The 19,465-nt window shown below is 46.7% G+C and overlaps 1 protein-coding gene across 1 annotated transcript in view; it reads right to left on the reverse strand.

Annotated features, from left to right (window-relative positions):
* LOC138301718 (submandibular gland secretory Glx-rich protein CA-like) overlaps window positions 1-19,465 on the reverse strand; it is a 55,788-nt gene that overhangs the window by 6,857 nt on the left and 29,466 nt on the right. Inside the window, exons 2-5 of the mRNA XM_069242232.1 lie at window positions 18,777-18,945; window positions 16,290-16,381; window positions 3,565-3,733; window positions 1,076-1,167 (exon numbers count right to left, since the gene is read on the reverse strand). Of these exons, the coding sequence (XP_069098333.1) occupies window positions 1,076-1,167; window positions 3,565-3,733; window positions 16,290-16,381; window positions 18,777-18,945 (522 nt within the window). The remainder of the gene's footprint in view (window positions 1-1,075; window positions 1,168-3,564; window positions 3,734-16,289; window positions 16,382-18,776; window positions 18,946-19,465) is intronic.

Raw genomic sequence — 19,465 nt, forward strand, 5'->3', positions numbered from 1 at the left:
GTCCATACTAGAAAACAAATAGTGGGGTTGATTCTGACCGCGGCGGACGGCGGTCGCCGAGAGAATCATTTATAACCTCCAGGACCAGGCTGATCTATTTGCTTAGATATGGGCCCCCTTCCTTGCGGAAGCCCCACCACATCCGGCCTGCCGCTAGCTTCTTTCATCATACACCCCCTCCCACGTTCCAGATACCTCTCTTCCTCTTCCTCTCTCTCCCTCTCTCTTTCTGTCTTTGGGCCCACATCAGCATCTTCCACCTCTCCCTCCCCTCCCCCCCTTCACCCAGAAGGTGGAGTTACTTAGGGCTGATTTAGGCCTGTCACTCTGGGGACCCTGTCACCAGCCACTTAGCCCCTCCCCCTCTTTCCTTTTCCCCCTCTCCCCCATCTCCCCCCTACTTTGTTCTCTTCTGTCTCTCTGACACCAGTCCCCCTCTTCTCTCTCTATCTCACTTATCCCCCACCTTTTTTTTATCTCCTTTCTCCGCTTCTATCCCCCCTCTCCAGGCAAGAAAGGCTGTCTCCCTTGACACCGCAAAGACCTTAGTGAGTATCTCTCCAGGGGCGACGCAGAGCTACAGCACTACTTCATTACCCTTCAGTTTACCTCATGAGATAGTTTCTGGTCTGGGAACGGTTCTTCCTGCATGTGTCCCCACCCTATCATCTCACTCGCAAACCTGCTCCCTGACCTACCCACCCTCCCCTTGTCCAGACCCTCCTCAGGTTCCCGCACCCCCCTCCCTCTCTGGAGCGGCGCCTAAGCGGTACAATCATGCGCAGCCTTGCCAGACATCCTTTGCAGTTGACAACCCACCCCGTCTCGCTTTCTCCTTCTGCAACCCATACCTTTAATCGCGGGTCTCTGTGAGACGCAGCCGCAATACCGAAAGAAGACTCCTGTCTCCATACTGCCCGCGAGTGCATTGCGGACACTACAAATATACTGATCCCCTAAACATAGTGCCAGATGTCATCTTTAGTAGCATAATGCCCCACGACCTGTGCCCCCTACCTGCCCCCACCCCTATTGTACCTGTCCCCCCATCATTATTAATATTTATCCTTCCAACCATCATCGTCTTTTAATAACTGTTTATAAATGCTGTTGAATGTATCTGGTCTACCCTGTTCCATATGAGACGAGGTTTGGACGGCTTCCGAACTACAATGTACAGGAATTATCATCCTTTGTCCATTAACGCTGTATCAATCCGTGTTCTTACCATTAATAAAAAATTATAACACAAAAAAAAGAGATCCATGACTAGCCCGCAGGCATGTCCTCCGGATACCACCAGTGAGAGGGAAACCAAGAAGCAGGCAGAGGTAGTGTGTCCACCCAGACCAAGCCAACACCATCAGCATTATCAGATCAAGTGGAGGCTGAGGACACTGAAGGGGGGGGATGTTGAAAGGGACACCACCAGCCATGGGGGAGAAGAATGTAGGTCCCTCCTTGGCCAACATAACTTGATATGGAAATGGTGTCCCTGGAGAAGGCCCCAACACTATCTGGGCCTGCCACAGACTGCTCCCTAACTCTTGTCAATCTGGGCCTCCAGTTGTACCCCCTGCCATTACTCCCCCTCCAAGTGCCTGCCCAGTTGAGCAGAGGGAGGCATCTACCCCTGACACTCAATACCCCTCATGTTCAACCTAAACCACTCCGTGTGTTGTTACTCCTGTGGCTGCATTCCAGGAAGTGATGATGCCATGTGAAGATGTGAGGACTGGGATCTCTCAGGGCTTCCAGGAGCTGAAGCATGAGATACACATGTTCCGAGAGGCATAGTGCAGACATTTTTACAACCTTACTTACTCCATCACTTCCTTGGGTGAATCCATATGGTCTGCCTTGGCCCAACATCCCACCCAGCCCACTATTGTTGTATTCCCAAGTATGTCTTCCCTCTCTCTTTCCCCTGCTACCTCTCATGTTTCACACTCCTGTGGGGTGTCTGTTCCTGCATCAGCCAGGTAAAGAGAGTCAACATGAGCAGAGGATATGAAAATTGTGGTGAAGAATGACAGTGAGTTGGCTAGTGACTGGACAATGTTTGGACCGTGGACATTTCTTTTACCCCTTGTAAATAGACTGGTAACCCTGACACTTCCTAACAGGTTTTATCTATTTTGCCAAACTCCCTCCAAGTTCCCTTGTCCATTCTGTCAGAAGATGTTATTTGATTTCCTTTCTCCCTTTCTATTGTTAAGTTCTTTTAATATAATTTTTTTTCTACAATAACTATATTTTTCTTGAACACCATCTCTGTCTTACATTTTTCATTATGAATGCTGGATTCACAGTATGGTTTACCCATGCATTTAACATGATACCTTGTTACAGAGGTGGTCCTGTCAATTTACATGTCTTACTCACACACACATTTATTGTCACATCAATGGCTTACAACAGTAACCAATTGACCATCATCAACTATTATTTGACTCAGTACTGAATTGTGAAAAATAACTTTTTATTTACAAATATTGAGAGTATTTATATTTTGCAGTGATCTTGGGGGATCTCTCTTGCGACTTCACAGTTGTAGTGGTGAGAATCTCTGTGAGTATGAAGGTTTACAGTGTTGGTGCTGATGTATGACTGAGTGTGGTGCATATGTCTGTACATGTGGTGGGTGTGCCTGCATAGGGGGTGAGGGTACCTGTATGGGTGGGGGATGTGACTTGGTAGGGGGTATGTGCATGCATGCCTGTAAAGGGAAGACTTGACTGTGAAGGGGGCATGTGCATGGGACGGCTGTGCAGGTGTGAGGGCACCTGTGCATGTTGTAGTACAGGTGGCTGGATGGGGTGTTGTACAGATAGGTGGGTTGGGTCACCCTACATGTTTTGACCATGAAGGAAGACTTTGAACCAGTTTCAACATGCCCTTCATCATTTTCATGGCCAAGGCATGGTAACTTGCACTCTCTTCCCTATAGATTAATATGATACCATTTTGCCCCCTTGACATGTCTTGGCTAAATGTATCAATCCTGTTCAAGACACAGGTCTATCTGTCAGTCAACCGAAAGATTTCCTGTAGAAAGTTTGAAATGTCAGACAGAGTAACCCCTATGGCACAAATGTCCTGCCTAACATCAACCTGTTGTTTGAAAAATGTATTCTCCCACTGGCCACCAAAACCATCTGCCAACTCCATCCACATGGGACAGCCTCTGATATGAACATTGGGTCTACCATCGCAGGGAGGGGTGGCACATGGAGGGCTGTGGCGAGGAGATTGGTGGCTAGGGGGATATCTGCTCCTCACCAGGGGTGATAGGTCCCTCTGATGCCTCAGAGAAGGCCTGGGATGCACTATAATGGGAGGAGTGTATAGGAGACTTGTACCTTGGACGTGAGGGCTGTGAGGAGGTGACTGTAATGTTGGGGTAGGGGGATGCTATAGCTGGTTGGATAACTGCTAGGAATGGCCAATCCTCAGAGGTGAAGTGGGAGGCACAATGCTGGTCAGATTGATGTAGGCTTCAGTATTTGCTAGTGGGCCAACAATGCACCACTGGAAATCCAGGTCCTCCTCCACGAGCAGTACCTGTTCATTTCTTCATCCCTATCTTCTTCCTCCTCATCCTTCTCTTCTTGAGCAGTGCTGGCTGCTGACATTGCTGCTTGGAGTGGGATCGGGTTCTCTCCTTGGATTACCTGCCGCCTCCCCGTTGTAGACGGTTCAGCTTCATCAAGCGACTCATTGAACTCAACATCTAAAAGAGGTTGCACATTTTTTTATCATGTACTACAACACAAGGGCTGATGCTCCACATGTGACCTGGTTTGTATGTCTAACCCTATATGGGACAGCTCACACTGTTGCATTGAGGTTTTCAATGCAGATGTGCAATGCAAAATCAAGCTCACCAGCACCAGTCACAGCTCTGTGTGGTATTCATATTCCCCCATGATGTCAGCTGCTGAACCTGGCTCCTTGATTGTGTGGTGGAAGACATGGTCCTCACTCCAGCAGCTTCAGAAGGACATGACCCCATATTTAATGTACATCATGAATTATATGTGAGCATACAAATCTACTACAAGCATAACTGATTATGTTGGGAACATATAACACACCAACATCAAAAGCTTCAAAAAAGTGGCAACTTCTGCTATTTTTTCACAAGAATTTAGTTATTGTGCACTATTTGGGAATCAATAGTTCACAACACCTATATGGCCCACGTTCCTGATGGACGGATGGTAGTGGGTCTAACTGCTCCAGACAGAATGTGTTCCAAATCCCTGGATGAAATACTTTGTTTAACTGATGAAGTACTGACAGCAGCTATAATGTACCACACATATCCATATATCATTACAAAGGATGGTGTGAATCATTTTACATGTATATGTCGTAGGTATACACTTTCAACACAGTCGTGGCTACTCTTCTTTAGATGAGACAATATAAGCAATTTGGTACATACCATATTGTTTTAAAATCAAGTGTAGAGTCATCCTTTCATTAGCCAACATGTTATGAAGTAATATCCTTTTATGAGCCATATATGACCATATGGAGATAAGTGGCAACACGGATATTAGACACACACTACTTTCAGCTGACATATCATCCAAACTCTAAGACTATGAGCCTTCAATAAAGTAATGTTTAAGTGTACTTGCCTAGGTATACCATCGTCCCAGTGTGTGGAGCCTGACTGTCACACCTTTATGTGGAGCAGAGATAGCTGTAGTATGTGTTTTTGTGGCCAACGTCACAGGTCTTAAAATTCCATGAGTTTATTTAGTTTACATTCTATTTGACACATGTAATGAACAGCATATCCTTCTTCAGTTCAAATGTGTGAGACTATTGATGGATTCTATGTAATCTATCTATGGGTTGTCTGATCACAATTTAGTAACTGGGTCGCTCTTCTGACAATATTAACATACCAGTTTGTACTGATGGTATGAATTGATCTGTCCCATGATGTTGTCTCCCTGCAAGTGCAGGAACCTCTGCTCCACTGGGTAAATATACTCTGGCTATATGTGGAAATAAAAAGAAGTCAACAGACAATAACAACAAATGATGAGTATGTATACCTTTTCACATATTTACTCAAGTATAATTACAAGACATATCTGATGTCAACTAATTCAGGAACATTTCACAGTGCCATATGAAAGTGTAAGATGAAATCAACAGCAGTGATGGGCCACTGTTTGTGAATAAGAAATTGGAAATTTACATTTCCGTCACAAAGGATTCTGGGACTTGTAGTCTGATAGATAAAATGAGACACAAGAGCCTAATTTACAATGAATATTTGCACAAACCTGAACTGACTTCCATAGTCACATTTGCAGTTTATCATATACAGTTATCATTTTAATTCATTGTTTAAATTAACACATATTATCTGGCACCACATTAAGGTCATCATTCACATGCAGCCCATGCAGCAGGTGGGGGTACATGGTGGAGAGGACCTCCTTCTCAAGTGGGGTGGGGTGATATGGATAAAGGTTCCAGTTTGTGTACCAGAAAGAGCTCTGACACCTCTGTCCTAGTGAACTACTCTTTCATCTGCCACCTCTCATCCTGCCACTTCTTTTTGATGTCTGCCATGGACCAAACATCCTCCCCCAAATGCACTGAGTGCAATAGCCAACTGCTGCCATAGGGCTGCCTTTTGTGTTTTACTACTGAGGTATGGAAGTAGACCATGCTGTTTTTTGTAGTTCCTCATTACAAAAGTTACTATCATATTGGTCTCCTCCTTACTGTAGTTTTTCTTCCTCCCAACATGTATCAGGGCAAAGTGCAGAACATGCAGGTGAAGTGTGGGTGTAGCAAAACCAAACCCTTGGATGTGTGCTGCTTTTATTTGGTTTGTAGTGCATGGGATGCAGGTGGCATCAATTGTCTGCAGGTGTATGAAATTACACTTCCTCCACCCTGATTGCCAAGATTCCACCCTGGGTGCAGAACCTCCACCCTGAGTGCGGAACCCCCTCCCTGAGTGGGGAACCTCCATAGTCGTAAAGATACTACTCATACGACCCTTTGCGAATACTGAAAAGAAGTAAAGTTAGACTTTTGGTCTAAAGTTAGAGATTTAGGCGGTCATTCTGACCGCGGCGGGCAGCGGTCGCCGCCCGCCATGCGGTCACCGCCGAATGACCGCCCCGCGGTCAAAAGACTGCGGCGGCCATTCCAACTTTCCCGCTGGGCCGGCGGGCGACCGCCAAAAGGCCGCCCGCCAGCCCAGCGGGAAAGCCCCTGCAACGAGGAAGCCGGCTCCGAATGGAGCCGGCGGAGTTGCAGGGGTGCGACGGGTGCAGTGGCACCCGTCGCGATTTTCACTGTTTGCTAAGCAGACAGTGAAAATCTTTGTGGGGCCCTGTTAGGGGGCCCCTGCACTGCCCATGCCAGTGGCATGGGCAGTGCAGGGGCCCCCAGGGGCCCCACGACACCCGTTCCCGCCATCCTGTTCCTGGCGGTAAGAACCGCCAGAAACAGGGTGGCGGGAAGGGGGTCGGAATCCCCATGGCGGCGCTGCAGGCAGCGCCGCCATGGAGGATTCCCTGGGCCAGGGGAAAACGGTTCCCCTTTTCTGACCGCTGCTTTACCGCCGCGGTCAGAATAGCCCTGGAAGCACCGCCAGCCTGTTGGACCGCCAGGGTCGGAATGACCCCTTTAGTCTAACTTTACCTTTGTGAATCAGGCCCTCAGTGTGTATCCCATCACTATTGCCTCACTCTGAACAATTGTGACAGCATTATTTGTCATCCAACCAGGCAGAGCTGCTGCTGCTGCTAGACCAAGTGTTGCAGAAAATTATTTACTTAGCCTCTTTGTATCACCTTGTTGTTGTGGGAAAACAGAAGGTGCTCACCCTTCGTTTTCATGAGAGAATAGATAAAACTCTTTCTCGTAGTCCGGCATTCCTAGTATAAGGTACTGTAGATAATGACTGTCTCAGCTTTAGGAACTGTTGCATGCATTTATCATCCCAAGAAACTAGATGAGTAACATCATTGTACCTCAGACTCTGTAGAAGCTCTGAAATCAGAGAAAAGTTGGATATCCACTGATGAGAGTAGCTATCCATTCCTAGAAACATCTTCGGTTCTCCATTCTCAGAATTGTAGAGATATATTTTTTAGTCACTTTCCTTATTCCATTCTCAATTTAGTATCCCAAATGAAAACTTATTTTTGACAGTATTGCATTCTACAGGGGGATGCTTTCTGTCCATTTCCGGCCAAATAATTTAACAATGTAATTGTGTCCAATTTACGACTTTCTTTTGTTTTGTTGCAAGTAAGAAATCACCAATGGGATATCCCAGTATTGAGTTATCATGCAACTGTAAATATTCAAAAAATGTCCTAACTATTTGAGAAAAGATTGAGGGATTCTTTGTGCACCCCTGTGGAATGCTTCACCAAATGAGAATCCTACTTTGGAATCTGTCTGCAAAAAGGCATTGACTATTCTTCTGAAGAGCAGAGAAAACTGCTGAACACAAATCAATTATGGTTAATCACTCTGTATCTGCTGGATTTTGAAACAAAATCAGTGCTCAGTACCCTTCTTGCAATTTATATATGCTCCTTGTGTTTTTTATTTCTCCTGTATTCAGTCTGGTGTGGACTTTGGAAGCAGCAGGCAATATGTTCAAGACAAGAAGTACTATCATCCCTTATCTCTTAGATTTAGGGCCTGATTACGACGTTGGTGGTCCCACCATGTGACCGCCAAAGCAGTAGGGAGGCCGCCACCACAATGACAGTGGCATCCCCCAGACTGTATTACAATGTTCCCACTGGGCTCCCCAGAGGGAACATTGTCTTGTGAGGTTCGGCAGTGAGAGTGGGACACCTAGATGCACCCTTCCACACTTAATTTTTTTCATTCTGTCCATACTAGCAAACAAATAGTGGGGGTGATTCTGACCGCGGCGGACGGCGGTCGCCGAGAGAATCATTTATAACCTCCAGGACCAGGCTGATCTATTTGCTTGGATATGGGCCCCCTTCCTTGCGGAAGCCCCACCACATCCGGCCTGCCGCTAGCTTCTTTCATCATACACCCCCTCCCACGTTCCAGATACCTCTCTTCCTCTTTCTCTCCCTCTCTCTTTCTGTCTTTGGGCCCACATCAGCATCTTCCACCTCTCCCTCCCCTCCCCCCCTTCACCCAGAAGGTGGAGTTACTTAGGGCTGATTTAGGCCTGTCACTCTGGGGACCCTGTCACCATCCACTTAGCCCCTCCCCCCTCTTTCCTTTTCCCCCTCTCCCCCATCTCCCCCCTACTTTGTTCTCTTCTGTCTCTCTGACACCAGTCCCCCTCTTCTCTCTCTATCTCACTTATCCCCCACCTTTTTTTTATCTCCTTTCTCCGCTTCTATCCCCCCTCTCCAGGCAAGAAAGGCTGTCTCCCTTGACACCGCAAAGACCTTAGTGAGTATCTCTCCAGGGGCGACGCAGAGCTACAGCACTACTTCATTACCCTTCAGTTTACCTCATGAGATAGTTTCTGGTCTGGGAACGGTTCTTCCTGCATGTGTCCCCACCCTATCATCTCACTCGCAAACCTGCTCCCTGACCTACCCACCCTCCCCTTGTCCAGACCCTCCTCAGGTTCCCGCACCCCCCTCCCTCTCTGGAGCAGCGCCTAAGCGGTACAATCATGCGCAGCCTTGCCAGACATCCTTTGCAGTTGACAACCCACCCCGTCTCGCTTTCTCCTTCTGCAACCCATACCTTTAATCGCGGGTCTCTGTGAGACGCAGCCGCAATACCGAAAGAAGACTCCTGTCTCCATACTGCCCGCGAGTGCATTGCGGACACTACAAATACACTGATCCCCTAAACATAGTGCCAGATGTCATCTTTAGTAGCATAATGCCCCACGACCTGTGCCCCCTACCTGCCCCCACCCCTATTGTACCTGTCCCCCCATCATTATTAATATTTATCCTTCCAACCATCATCGTCTTTTAATAACTGTTTATAAATGCTGTTGAATGTATCTGGTCTACCCTGTTCCATATGAGACGAGGTTTGGACGGCTTCCGAACTACAATGTACAGGAATTATCATCCTTTGTCCATTAACGCTGTATCAATCCGTGTTCTTACCATTAATAAAAAATTATAACACAAAAAAAAGAGATCCATGACTAGCCCGCAGGCATGTCCTCCGGATACCACCAGTGAGAGGGAAACCAAGAAGCAGGCAGAGGTAGTGTGTCCACCCAGACCAAGCCAACACCATCAGCATTATCAGATCAAGTGGAGGCTGAGGACACTGAAGGGGGGGGATGTTGAAAGGGACACCACCAGCCATGGGGGAGAAGAATGTAGGTCCCTCCTTGGCCAACATAACTTGATATGGAAATGGTGTCCCTGGAGAAGGCCCCAACACTATCTGGGCCTGCCACAGACTGCTCCCTAACTCTTGTCAATCTGGGCCTCCAGTTGTACCCCCTGCCATTACTCCCCCTCCAAGTGCCTGCCCAGTTGAGCTGAGGGAGGCATCTACCCCTGACACTCAATACCCCTCATGTTCAACCTAAACCACTCCGTGTGTTGTTACTCCTGTGGCTGCATTCCAGGAAGTGATGATGCCATGTGAAGATGTGAGGACTGGGATCTCTCAGGGCTTCCAGGAGCTGAAGCATGAGATACACATGTTCCGAGAGGCATAGTGCGGACATTTTTACAACCTTACTTACTCCATCACATCCTTGGGTGAATCCATATGGTCTGCCTTGGCCCAACATCCCACCCAGCCCACTATTGTTGTATTCCCAAGTATGTCTTCCCTCTCTCTTTCCCCTGCTACCTCTCATGTTTCACACTCCTGTGGGGTGTCTGTTCCTGCATCAGCCAGGTAAAGAGAGTCAACACGAGCAGAGGATATGAAAATTGTGGTGAAGAAGGACAGTGAGTTGGCTAGTGACTGGACAATGTTTGGACCGTGGACATTTCTTTTACCCCTTGTAAATAGACTGGTAACCCTGACACTTCCTAACAGGTTTTATCTATTTTGCCAAACTCCCTCCAAGTTCCCTTGTCCATTCTGTCAGAAGATGTTATTTGATTTCCTTTCTCCCTTTCTATTGTTAAGTTCTTTTAATATAATTTTTTTTCTACAATAACTATATTTTTCTTGAACACCATCTCTGTCTTACATTTTTCATTATGAATGCTGGATTCACAGTATGGTTTACCCATGCATTTAACATGATACCTTGTTACAGAGGTGGTCCTGTCAATTTACATGTCTTACTCACACACACATTTATTGTCACATCAATGGCTTACAACAGTAACCAATTGACCATCATCAACTATTATTTGACTCAGTGCTGAATTGTGAAAAATAACTTTTTATTTACAAATATTGAGAGTATTTATATTTTGCAGTGATCTTGGGGGATCTCTCTTGCGACTTCACAGTTGTAGTGGTGAGAATCTCTGTGAGTATGAAGGTTTACAGTGTTGGTGCTGATGTATGACTGAGTGTGGTGCATATGTCTGTACATGTGGTGGGTGTGCCTGCATAGGGGGTGAGGGTACCTGTATGGGTGGGGGATGTGACTTGGTAGGGGGTATGTGCATGCATGCCTGTAAAGGGAAGACTTGACTGTGAAGGGGGCATGTGCATGGGACGGCTGTGCAGGTGTGAGGGCACCTGTGCATGTTGTAGTACAGGTGGCTGGATGGGGTGTTGTACAGATAGGTGGGTTGGGTCACCCTACATGTTTTGACCATGAAGGAAGACTTTGAACCAGTTTCAACATGCCCTTCATCATTTTCATGGCCAAGGCATGGTAACTTGCACTCTCTTCCCTATAGATTAATATGATACCATTTTGCCCCCTTGACATGTCTTGGCTAAATGTATCAATCCTGTTCAAGACACAGGTCTATCTGTCAGTCAACCGAAAGATTTCCTGTAGTAAGTTTGAAATGTCAGACAGAGTAACCCCTATGGCACAAATGTCCTGCCTAACATCAACCTGTTGTTTGAAAAATGTATTCTCCCACTGGCCACCAAAACCATCTGCCAACTCCATCCACATGGGACAGCCTCTGATATGAACATTGGGTCTACCATCGCAGGGAGGGGTGGCACATGGAGGGCTGTGGCAAGGAGATTGGTGGCTAGGGGGATATCTGCTCCTCACCAGGGGTGATAGGTCCCTCTGATGCCTCAGAGAAGGCCTGGGATGCACTATAATGGGAGGAGTGTATAGGAGACTTGTACCTTGAACGTGAGGGCTGTGAGGAGGTGACTGTAATGTTGGGGTAGGGGGATGCTATAGCTGGTTGGATAACTGCTAGGAATGGCCAATCCTCAGAGGTGAAATGGGAGGCACAATGCTGGTCAGATTGATGTAGGCTTCAGTATTTGCTAGTGGCCAACAATGCACCACTGGAAATCCAGGTCCTCCTCCACGAGCAGTACCTGTTCATTTCTTATTGTGCACTATTTGGGAATCAATAGTTCACAACACCTATATGGCCCACGTTCCTGATGGACGGATGGTAGTGGGTCTAACTGCTCCAGACAGAATGTGTTCCAAATCCCTGGATGAAATACTTTGTTTAACTGATGAAGTACTGACAGCAGCTATAATGTACCACACATATCCATATATCATTACAAAGGATGGTGTGAATCATTTTACATGTATATGTCGTAGGTATACACTTTCAACACAGTCGTGGCTACTCTTCTTTAGATGAGACAATATAAGCAATTTGGTACATACCATATTGTTTTAAAATCAAGTGTAGAGTCATCCTTTCATTAGCCAACATGTTATGAAGTAATATCCTTTTATGAGCCATATATGACCATATGGAGATAAGTGGCAACACGGATATTAGACACACACTACTTTCAGCTGACATATCATCCAAACTCTAAGACTATGAGCCTTCAATAAAGTAATGTTTAAGTGTACTTGCCTAGGTATACCATCGTCCCAGTGTGTGGAGCCTGACTGTCACACCTTTATGTGGAGCAGAGATAGCTGTAGTATGTGTTTTTGTGGCCAACGTCACAGGTCTTAAAATTCCATGAGTTTATTTAGTTTACATTCTATTTGACACATGTAATGAACAGCATATCCTTCTTCAGTTCAAATGTGTGAGACTATTGATGGATTCTATGTAATCTATCTATGGGTTGTCTGATCACAATTTAGTAACTGGGTCGCTCTTCTGACAATATTAACATACCAGTTTGTACTGATGGTATGAATTGATCTGTCCCATGATGTTGTCTCCCTGCAAGTGCAGGAACCTCTGCTCCACTGGGTAAATATACTCTGGCTATATGTGGAAATAAAAAGAAGTCAACAGACAATAACAACAAATGATGAGTATGTATACCTTTTCACATATTTACTCAAGTATAATTACAAGACATATCTGATGTCAACTAATTCAGGAACATTTCACAGTGCCATATGAAAGTGTAAGATGAAATCAACAGCAGTGATGGGCCACTGTTTGTGAATAAGAAATTGGAAATTTACATTTCCGTCACAAAGGATTCTGGGACTTGTAGTCTGATAGATAAAATGAGACACAAGAGCCTAACTTACAATGAATATTTGCACAAACCTGAACTGACTTCCATAGTCACATTTGCAGTTTATCATATACAGTTATCATTTTAATTCATTGTTTAAATTAACACATATTATCTGGCACCACATTAAGGTCATCATTCACATGCAGCCCATGCAGCAGGTGGGGGTACATGGTGGAAAGGACCTCCTTCTCAAGTGGGGTGGGGTGATATGGATAAAGGTTCCAGTTTGTGTACCAGAAAGAGCTCTGACACCTCTGTCCTAGTGAACTACTCTTTCATCTGCCACCTCTCATCCTGCCACTTCTTTTTGATGTCTGCCATGGACCAAACATCCTCCCCCAAATGCACTGAGTGCAATAGCCAACTGCTGCCATAGGGCTGCCTTTTGTGTTTTACTACTGAGGTATGGAAGTAGACCATGCTGTTTTTTGTAGTTCCTCATTACAAAAGTTACTATCATATTGGTCTCCTCCTTACTGTAGTTTTTCTTCCTCCCAACATGTATCAGGGCAAAGTGCAGAACATGCAGGTGAAGTGTGGGTGTAGCAAAACCAAACCCTTGGATGTGTGCTGCTTTTATTTGGTTTGTAGTGCATGGGATGCAGGTGGCATCAATTGTCTGCAGGTGTATGAAATTACACTTCCTCCACCCTGATTGCCAAGATTCCACCCTGGGTGCAGAACCTCCACCCTGAGTGCGGAACCCCCTCCCTGAGTGGGGAACCTCCATAGTCGTAAAGATACTACTCATACGACCCTTTGCGAATACTGAAAAGAAGTAAAGTTAGACTTTTGGTCTAAAGTTAGAGATTTAGGCGGTCATTCTGACCGCGGCGGGCGGCGGTCGCCGCCCGCCATGCGGTCACCGCCGAATGACCGCCCCGCGGTCAAAAGACTGCGGCGGCCATTCCAACTTTCCCGCTGGGCCGGCGGGCGACCGCCAAAAGGCCGCCCGCCAGCCCAGCGGGAAAGCCCCTGCAACGAGGAAGCCGGCTCCGAATGGAGCCGGCGGAGTTGCAGGGGTGCGACGGGTGCAGTGGCACCCGTCGCGATTTTCACTGTTTGCTAAGCAGACAGTGAAAATCTTTGTGGGGCCCTGTTAGGGGGCCCCTGCACTGCCCATGCCAGTGGCATGGGCAGTGCAGGGGCCCCCAGGGGCCCCACGACACCCGTTCCCGCCATCCTGTTCCTGGCGGTAAGAACCGCCAGAAACAGGGTGGCGTGAAGGGGGTCGGAATCCCCATGGCGGCGCTGCAGGCAGCGCCGCCATGGAGGATTCCCTTGGCCAGGGGAAAACGGTTCCCCTTTTCTGACCGCTGCTTTACCGCCGCGGTCAGAATAGCCCTGGAAGCACCGCCAGCCTGTTGGACCGCCAGGGTCGGAATGACCCCTTTAGTCTAACTTTACCTTTGTGAATCAGGCCCTCAGTGTGTATCCCATCACTATTGCCTCACTCTGAACAATTGTGACAGCATTATTTGTCATCCAACCAGGCAGAGCTGCTGCTGCTGCTAGACCAAGTGTTGCAGAAAATTATTTACTTAGCCTCTTTGTATCACCTTGTTGTTGTGGGAAAACAGAAGGTGCTCACCCTTCGTTTTCATGAGAGAATAGATAAAACTCTTTCTCGTAGTCCGGCATTCCTAGTATAAGGTACTGTAGATAATGACTGTCTCAGCTTTAGGAACTGTTGCATGCATTTATCATCCCAAGAAACTAGATGAGTAACATCATTGTACCTCAGACTCTGTAGAAGCTCTGAAATCAGAGAAAAGTTGGATATCCACTGATGAGAGTAGCTATCCATTCCTAGAAACATCTTCGGTTCTCCATTCTCAGAATTGTAGAGATATATTTTTTAGTCACTTTCCTTATTCCATTCTCAATTTAGTATCCCAAATGAAAACTTATTTTTGACAGTATTGCATTCTACAGGGGGATGCTTTCTGTCCATTTCTGGCCAAATAATTTAACAATGTAATTGTGTCCAATTTACGACTTTCTTTTGTTTTGTTGCAAGTAAGAAATCACCAATGGGATATCCCAGTATTGAGTTATCATGCAACTGTAAATATTCAAAAAATGTCCTAACTATTTGAGAAAAGATTGAGGGATTCTTTGTGCACCCCTGTGGAATGCTTCACCAAATGAGAATCCTACTTTGGAATCTGTCTGCAAAAAGGCATTGACTATTCTTCTGAAGAGCAGAGAAAACTGCTGAACACAAATCAATTATGGTTAATCACTCTGTATCTGCTGGATTTTGAAACAAAATCAGTGCTCAGTACCCTTCTTGCAATTTATATATGCTCCTTGTGTTTTTTATTTCTCCTGTATTCAGTCTGGTGTGGACTTTGGAAGCAGCAGGCAATATGTTCAAGACAAGAAGTACTATCATCCCTTATCTCTTAGATTTAGGGCCTGATTACGACGTTGGTGGTCCCACCATGTGACCGCCAAAGCAGTAGGGAGGCCGCCACCACAATGACAGTGGCATCCCCCAGACTGTATTACAATGTTCCCACCGGGCTCCCCAGAGGGAACATTGTCTTGTGAGGTTCGGCAGTGAGAGTGGGACACCTAGATGCACCCTTCCACACTTAATTTTTTTCATTCTGTCCATACTAGCAAACAAATAGTGGGGGTGATTCTGACCGCGGCGGACGGCGGTCGCCGAGAGAATCATTTATAACCTCCAGGACCAGGCTGATCTATTTGCTTGGATATGGGCCCCCTTCCTTGCGGAAGCCCCACCACATCCGGCCTGCAGTTAGCTTCTTTCATCATACACCCCCTCCCACGTTCCAGATACCTCTCTTCCTCTTCCTCTCTCTCTCCCTCTCTCTTTCTGTCTTTGGGCCCACATCAGCATCTTCCACCTCTCCCTCCCCTCCCCCCCTTCACCCAGAAGGTGGAGTTACTTAGGGCTGATTTAGGCCTGTCACTCTGGGGACCCTGTCACCAGCCACTTAGCCCCTCCCCCCTCTTTCCTTTTCCCCCTCTCCCCCATCTCCCCCCTACTTTGTTCTCTTCTGTCTCTCTGACACCAGTCCCCCTCTTCTCTCTCTATCTCACTTATCCCCCACCTTTTTTTATCTCCTTTCTCCGCTTCTATCCCCCCTCTCCAGGCAAGAAAGGCTGTCTCCCTTGACACCGCAAAGACCTTAGTGAGTATCTCTCCAGGGGCGACGCAGAGCTACAGCACTACTTCATTACCCTTCAGTTTACCTCATGAGATAGTTTCTGGTCTGGGAACGGTTCTTCCTGCATGTATCCCCACCCTATCATCTCACTCGCAAACCTGCTCCCTGACCTACCCACCCTCCCCTTGTCCAGACCCTCCTCAGGTTCCCGCACCCCCCTCCCTCTCTGGAGCGGCGCCTAAGCGGTACAATCATGCGCAGCCTTGCCAGACATCCTTTGCAGTTGACAACCCACCCCCGTCTCGCTTTCTCCTTCTGCAACCCATACCTTTAATCGCGGGTCTCTGTGAGACGCAGCCGCAATACCGAAAGAAGTCTCCTGTCTCCATACTGCCCGCGAGTGCATTGCGGACACTACAAATACACTGATCCCCTAAACATAGTGCCAGATGTCATCTTTAGTAGCATAATGCCCCACGACCTGTGCCCCCTACCTGCCCCCACCCCTATTGTACCTGTCCCCCCATCATTATTAATATTTATCCTTCCAACCATCATCGTCTTTTAATAACTGTTTATAAATGCTGTTGAATGTATCTGGTCTACCCTGTTCCATATGAGACGAGGTTTGGACGGCTTCCGAACTACAATGTACAGGAATTATCATCCTTTGTCCATTAACGCTGTATCAATCCGTGTTCTTACCATTAATAAAAAATTATAACACAAAAAAAAGAGATCCATGACTAGCCCGCAGGCATGTCCTCCGGATACCACCAGTGAGAGGGAAACCAAGAAGCAGGCAGAGGTAGTGTGTCCACCCAGACCAAGCCAACACCATCAGCATTATCAGATCAAGTGGAGGCTGAGGACACTGAAGGGGGGGGATGTTGAAAGGGACACCACCAGCCATGGGGGAGAAGAATGTAGGTCCCTCCTTGGCCAACATAAATTGATATGGAAATGGTGTCCCTGGAGAAGGCCCCAACACTATCTGGGCCTGCCACAGACTGCTCCCTAACTCTTGTCAATCTGGGCCTCCAGTTGTACCCCCTGCCATTACTCCCCCTCCAAGTGCCTGCCCAGTTGACCTGAGGGAGGCATCTACCCCTGACACTCAATACCCCTCATGTTCAACCTAAACCACTCCGTGTGTTGTTACTCCTGTGGCTGCATTCCAGGAAGTGATGATGCCATGTGAAGATGTGAGGACTGGGATCTCTCAGGGCTTCCAGGAGCTGAAGCATGAGATACACATGTTCCGAGAGGCATAGTGCGGACATTTTTACAACCTTACTTACTCCATCACTTCCTTGGGTGAATCCATATGGTCTGAATTGGCCCAACATCCCACCCAGCCCACTATTGTTGTATTCCCAAGTATTTCTTCCCTCTCTCTTTCCCCTGCTACCTCTCATGTTTCACTCCTGTGGGGTGTCTGTTCCTGCATCAGCCAGGTAAAGAGAGTCAACACGAGCAGAGGATATGAAAATTGTGGTGAAGAATGACAGTGAGTTGGCTAGTGACTGGACAATGTTTGGACCGTGGACATTTCTTTTACCCCTTGTAAATAGACTGGTAACCCTGACACTTCCTAACAGGTTTTATCTATTTTGCCAAACTCCCTCCAAGTTCCCTTGTCCATTCTGTCAGAAGATGTTATTTGATTTCCTTTCTCCCTTTCTATTGTTAAGTTATTTTAATATAATTTTTTTTCTACAATAACTATATTTTTCTTGAACACCATCTCTGTCTTACATTTTTCATTATGAATGCTGGATTCACAGTATGGTTTACCCATGCATTTAACATGATACCTTGTTACAGAGGTGGTCCTGTCAATTTACATGTCTTACTCACACACACATTTATTGTCACATCAATGGCTTACAACAGTAACCAATTGACCATCATCAACTATTATTTGACTCAGTGCTGAATTGTGAAAAATAACTTTTTATTTACAAATATTGAGAGTATTTATATTTTGCAGTGATCTTGGGGGATCTCTCTTACGACTTCACAGTTGTAGTGGTGAGAATCTCTGTGAGTATGAAGGTTTACAGTGTTGGTGCTGATGTATGACTGAGTGTGGTGCATATGTCTGTACATGTGGTGGGTGTGCCTGCATAGGGGGTGAGGGTACCTGTATGGGTGGGGGATGTGACTTGGTAGGGGGTATGTGCATGCATGCCTGTAAAGGGAAGACTTGACTGTGAAGGGGGCATGAGCATGGGACGGCTGTGCAGGTGTGAGGGCACCTGTGCATGTTGTAGTACAGGTGGCTGGATGGGGTGTTGTACAGATAGGTGGGTTGGGTCACCCTACATGTTTTGACCATGAAGGAAGACTTTGAACCAGTTTCAACATGCCCTTCATCATTTTCATGGCCAAGGCATGGTAACTTGCACTCTCTTCCCTATAGATTAATATGATACCATTTTGCCCCCTTGACATGTCTTGGCTAAATGTATCAATCCTGTTCAAGACACAGGTCTATCTGTCAGTCAACCGAAAGATTTCCTGTAGTAAGTTTGAAATGTCAGACAGAGTAACCCCTATGGCACAAATGTCCTGCCTAACATCAACCTGTTGTTTGAAAAATGTATTCTCCCACTGGCCACCAAAACCATCTGCCAACTCCATCCACATGGGACAGCCTCTGATATGAACATTGGGTCTACCATCGCAGGGAGGGGTGGCACATGGAGGGCTGTGGCGAGGAGATTGGTGGCTAGGGGGATATCTGCTCCTCACCAGGGGTGATAGGTCCCTCTGATGCCTCAGAGAAGGCCTGGGATGCACTATAATGGGAGGAGTGTATAGGAGACTTGTACCTTGGACGTGAGGGCTGTGAGGAGGTGACTGTAATGTTGGGGTAGGGGGATGCTATAGCTGGTTGGATAACTGCTAGGAATGGCCAATCCTCAGAGGTGAAGTGGGAGGCACAATGCTGGTCAGATTGATGTAGGCTTCAGTATTTGCTAGTGGGCCAACAATGCACCACTGGAAATCCAGGTCCTCCTCCACGAGCAGTACCTGTTCATTTCTTCATCCCTATCTTCTTCCTCCTCATCCTTCTCTTCTTGAGCAGTGCTGGCTGCTGACATTGCTGCTTGGAGTGGGATCGGGTTCTCTCCTTGGATTACCTGCCGCCTCCCCGTTGTAGACGGTTCAGCTTCATCAAGCGACTCATTGAACTCAACATCTAAAAGAGGTTGCACATTTTTTTATCATGTACTACAACACAAGGGCTGATGCTCCACATGTGACCTGGTTTGTATGTCTAACCCTATATGGGACAGCTCACACTGTTGCATTGAGGTTTTCAATGCAGATGTGCAATGCAAAATCAAGCTCACCAGCACCAGTCACAGCTCTGTGTGGTATTCATATTCCCCCATGATGTCAGCTGCTGAACCTGGCTCCTTGATTGTGTGGTGGAAGACATGGTCCTCAATCCAGCAGCTTCAGAAGGACATGACCCCATATTTAATGTACATCATGAATTATATGTGAGCATACAAATCTACTACAAGCATAACTGATTATGTTGGGAACATATAACACACCAACATCAAAAGCTTCAAAAAAGTGGCAACTTCTGCTATTTTTTCACAAGAATTTAGTTATTGTGCACTATTTGGGAATCAATAGTTCACAACACCTATATGGCCCACGTTCCTGATGGACGGATGGTAGTGGGTCTAACTGCTCCAGACAGAATG

This window comes from Pleurodeles waltl, chromosome 6, assembly GCF_031143425.1.
Source record: "Pleurodeles waltl isolate 20211129_DDA chromosome 6, aPleWal1.hap1.20221129, whole genome shotgun sequence".
In the NCBI taxonomy this organism is placed as follows: domain Eukaryota; kingdom Metazoa; phylum Chordata; class Amphibia; order Caudata; family Salamandridae; genus Pleurodeles; species Pleurodeles waltl.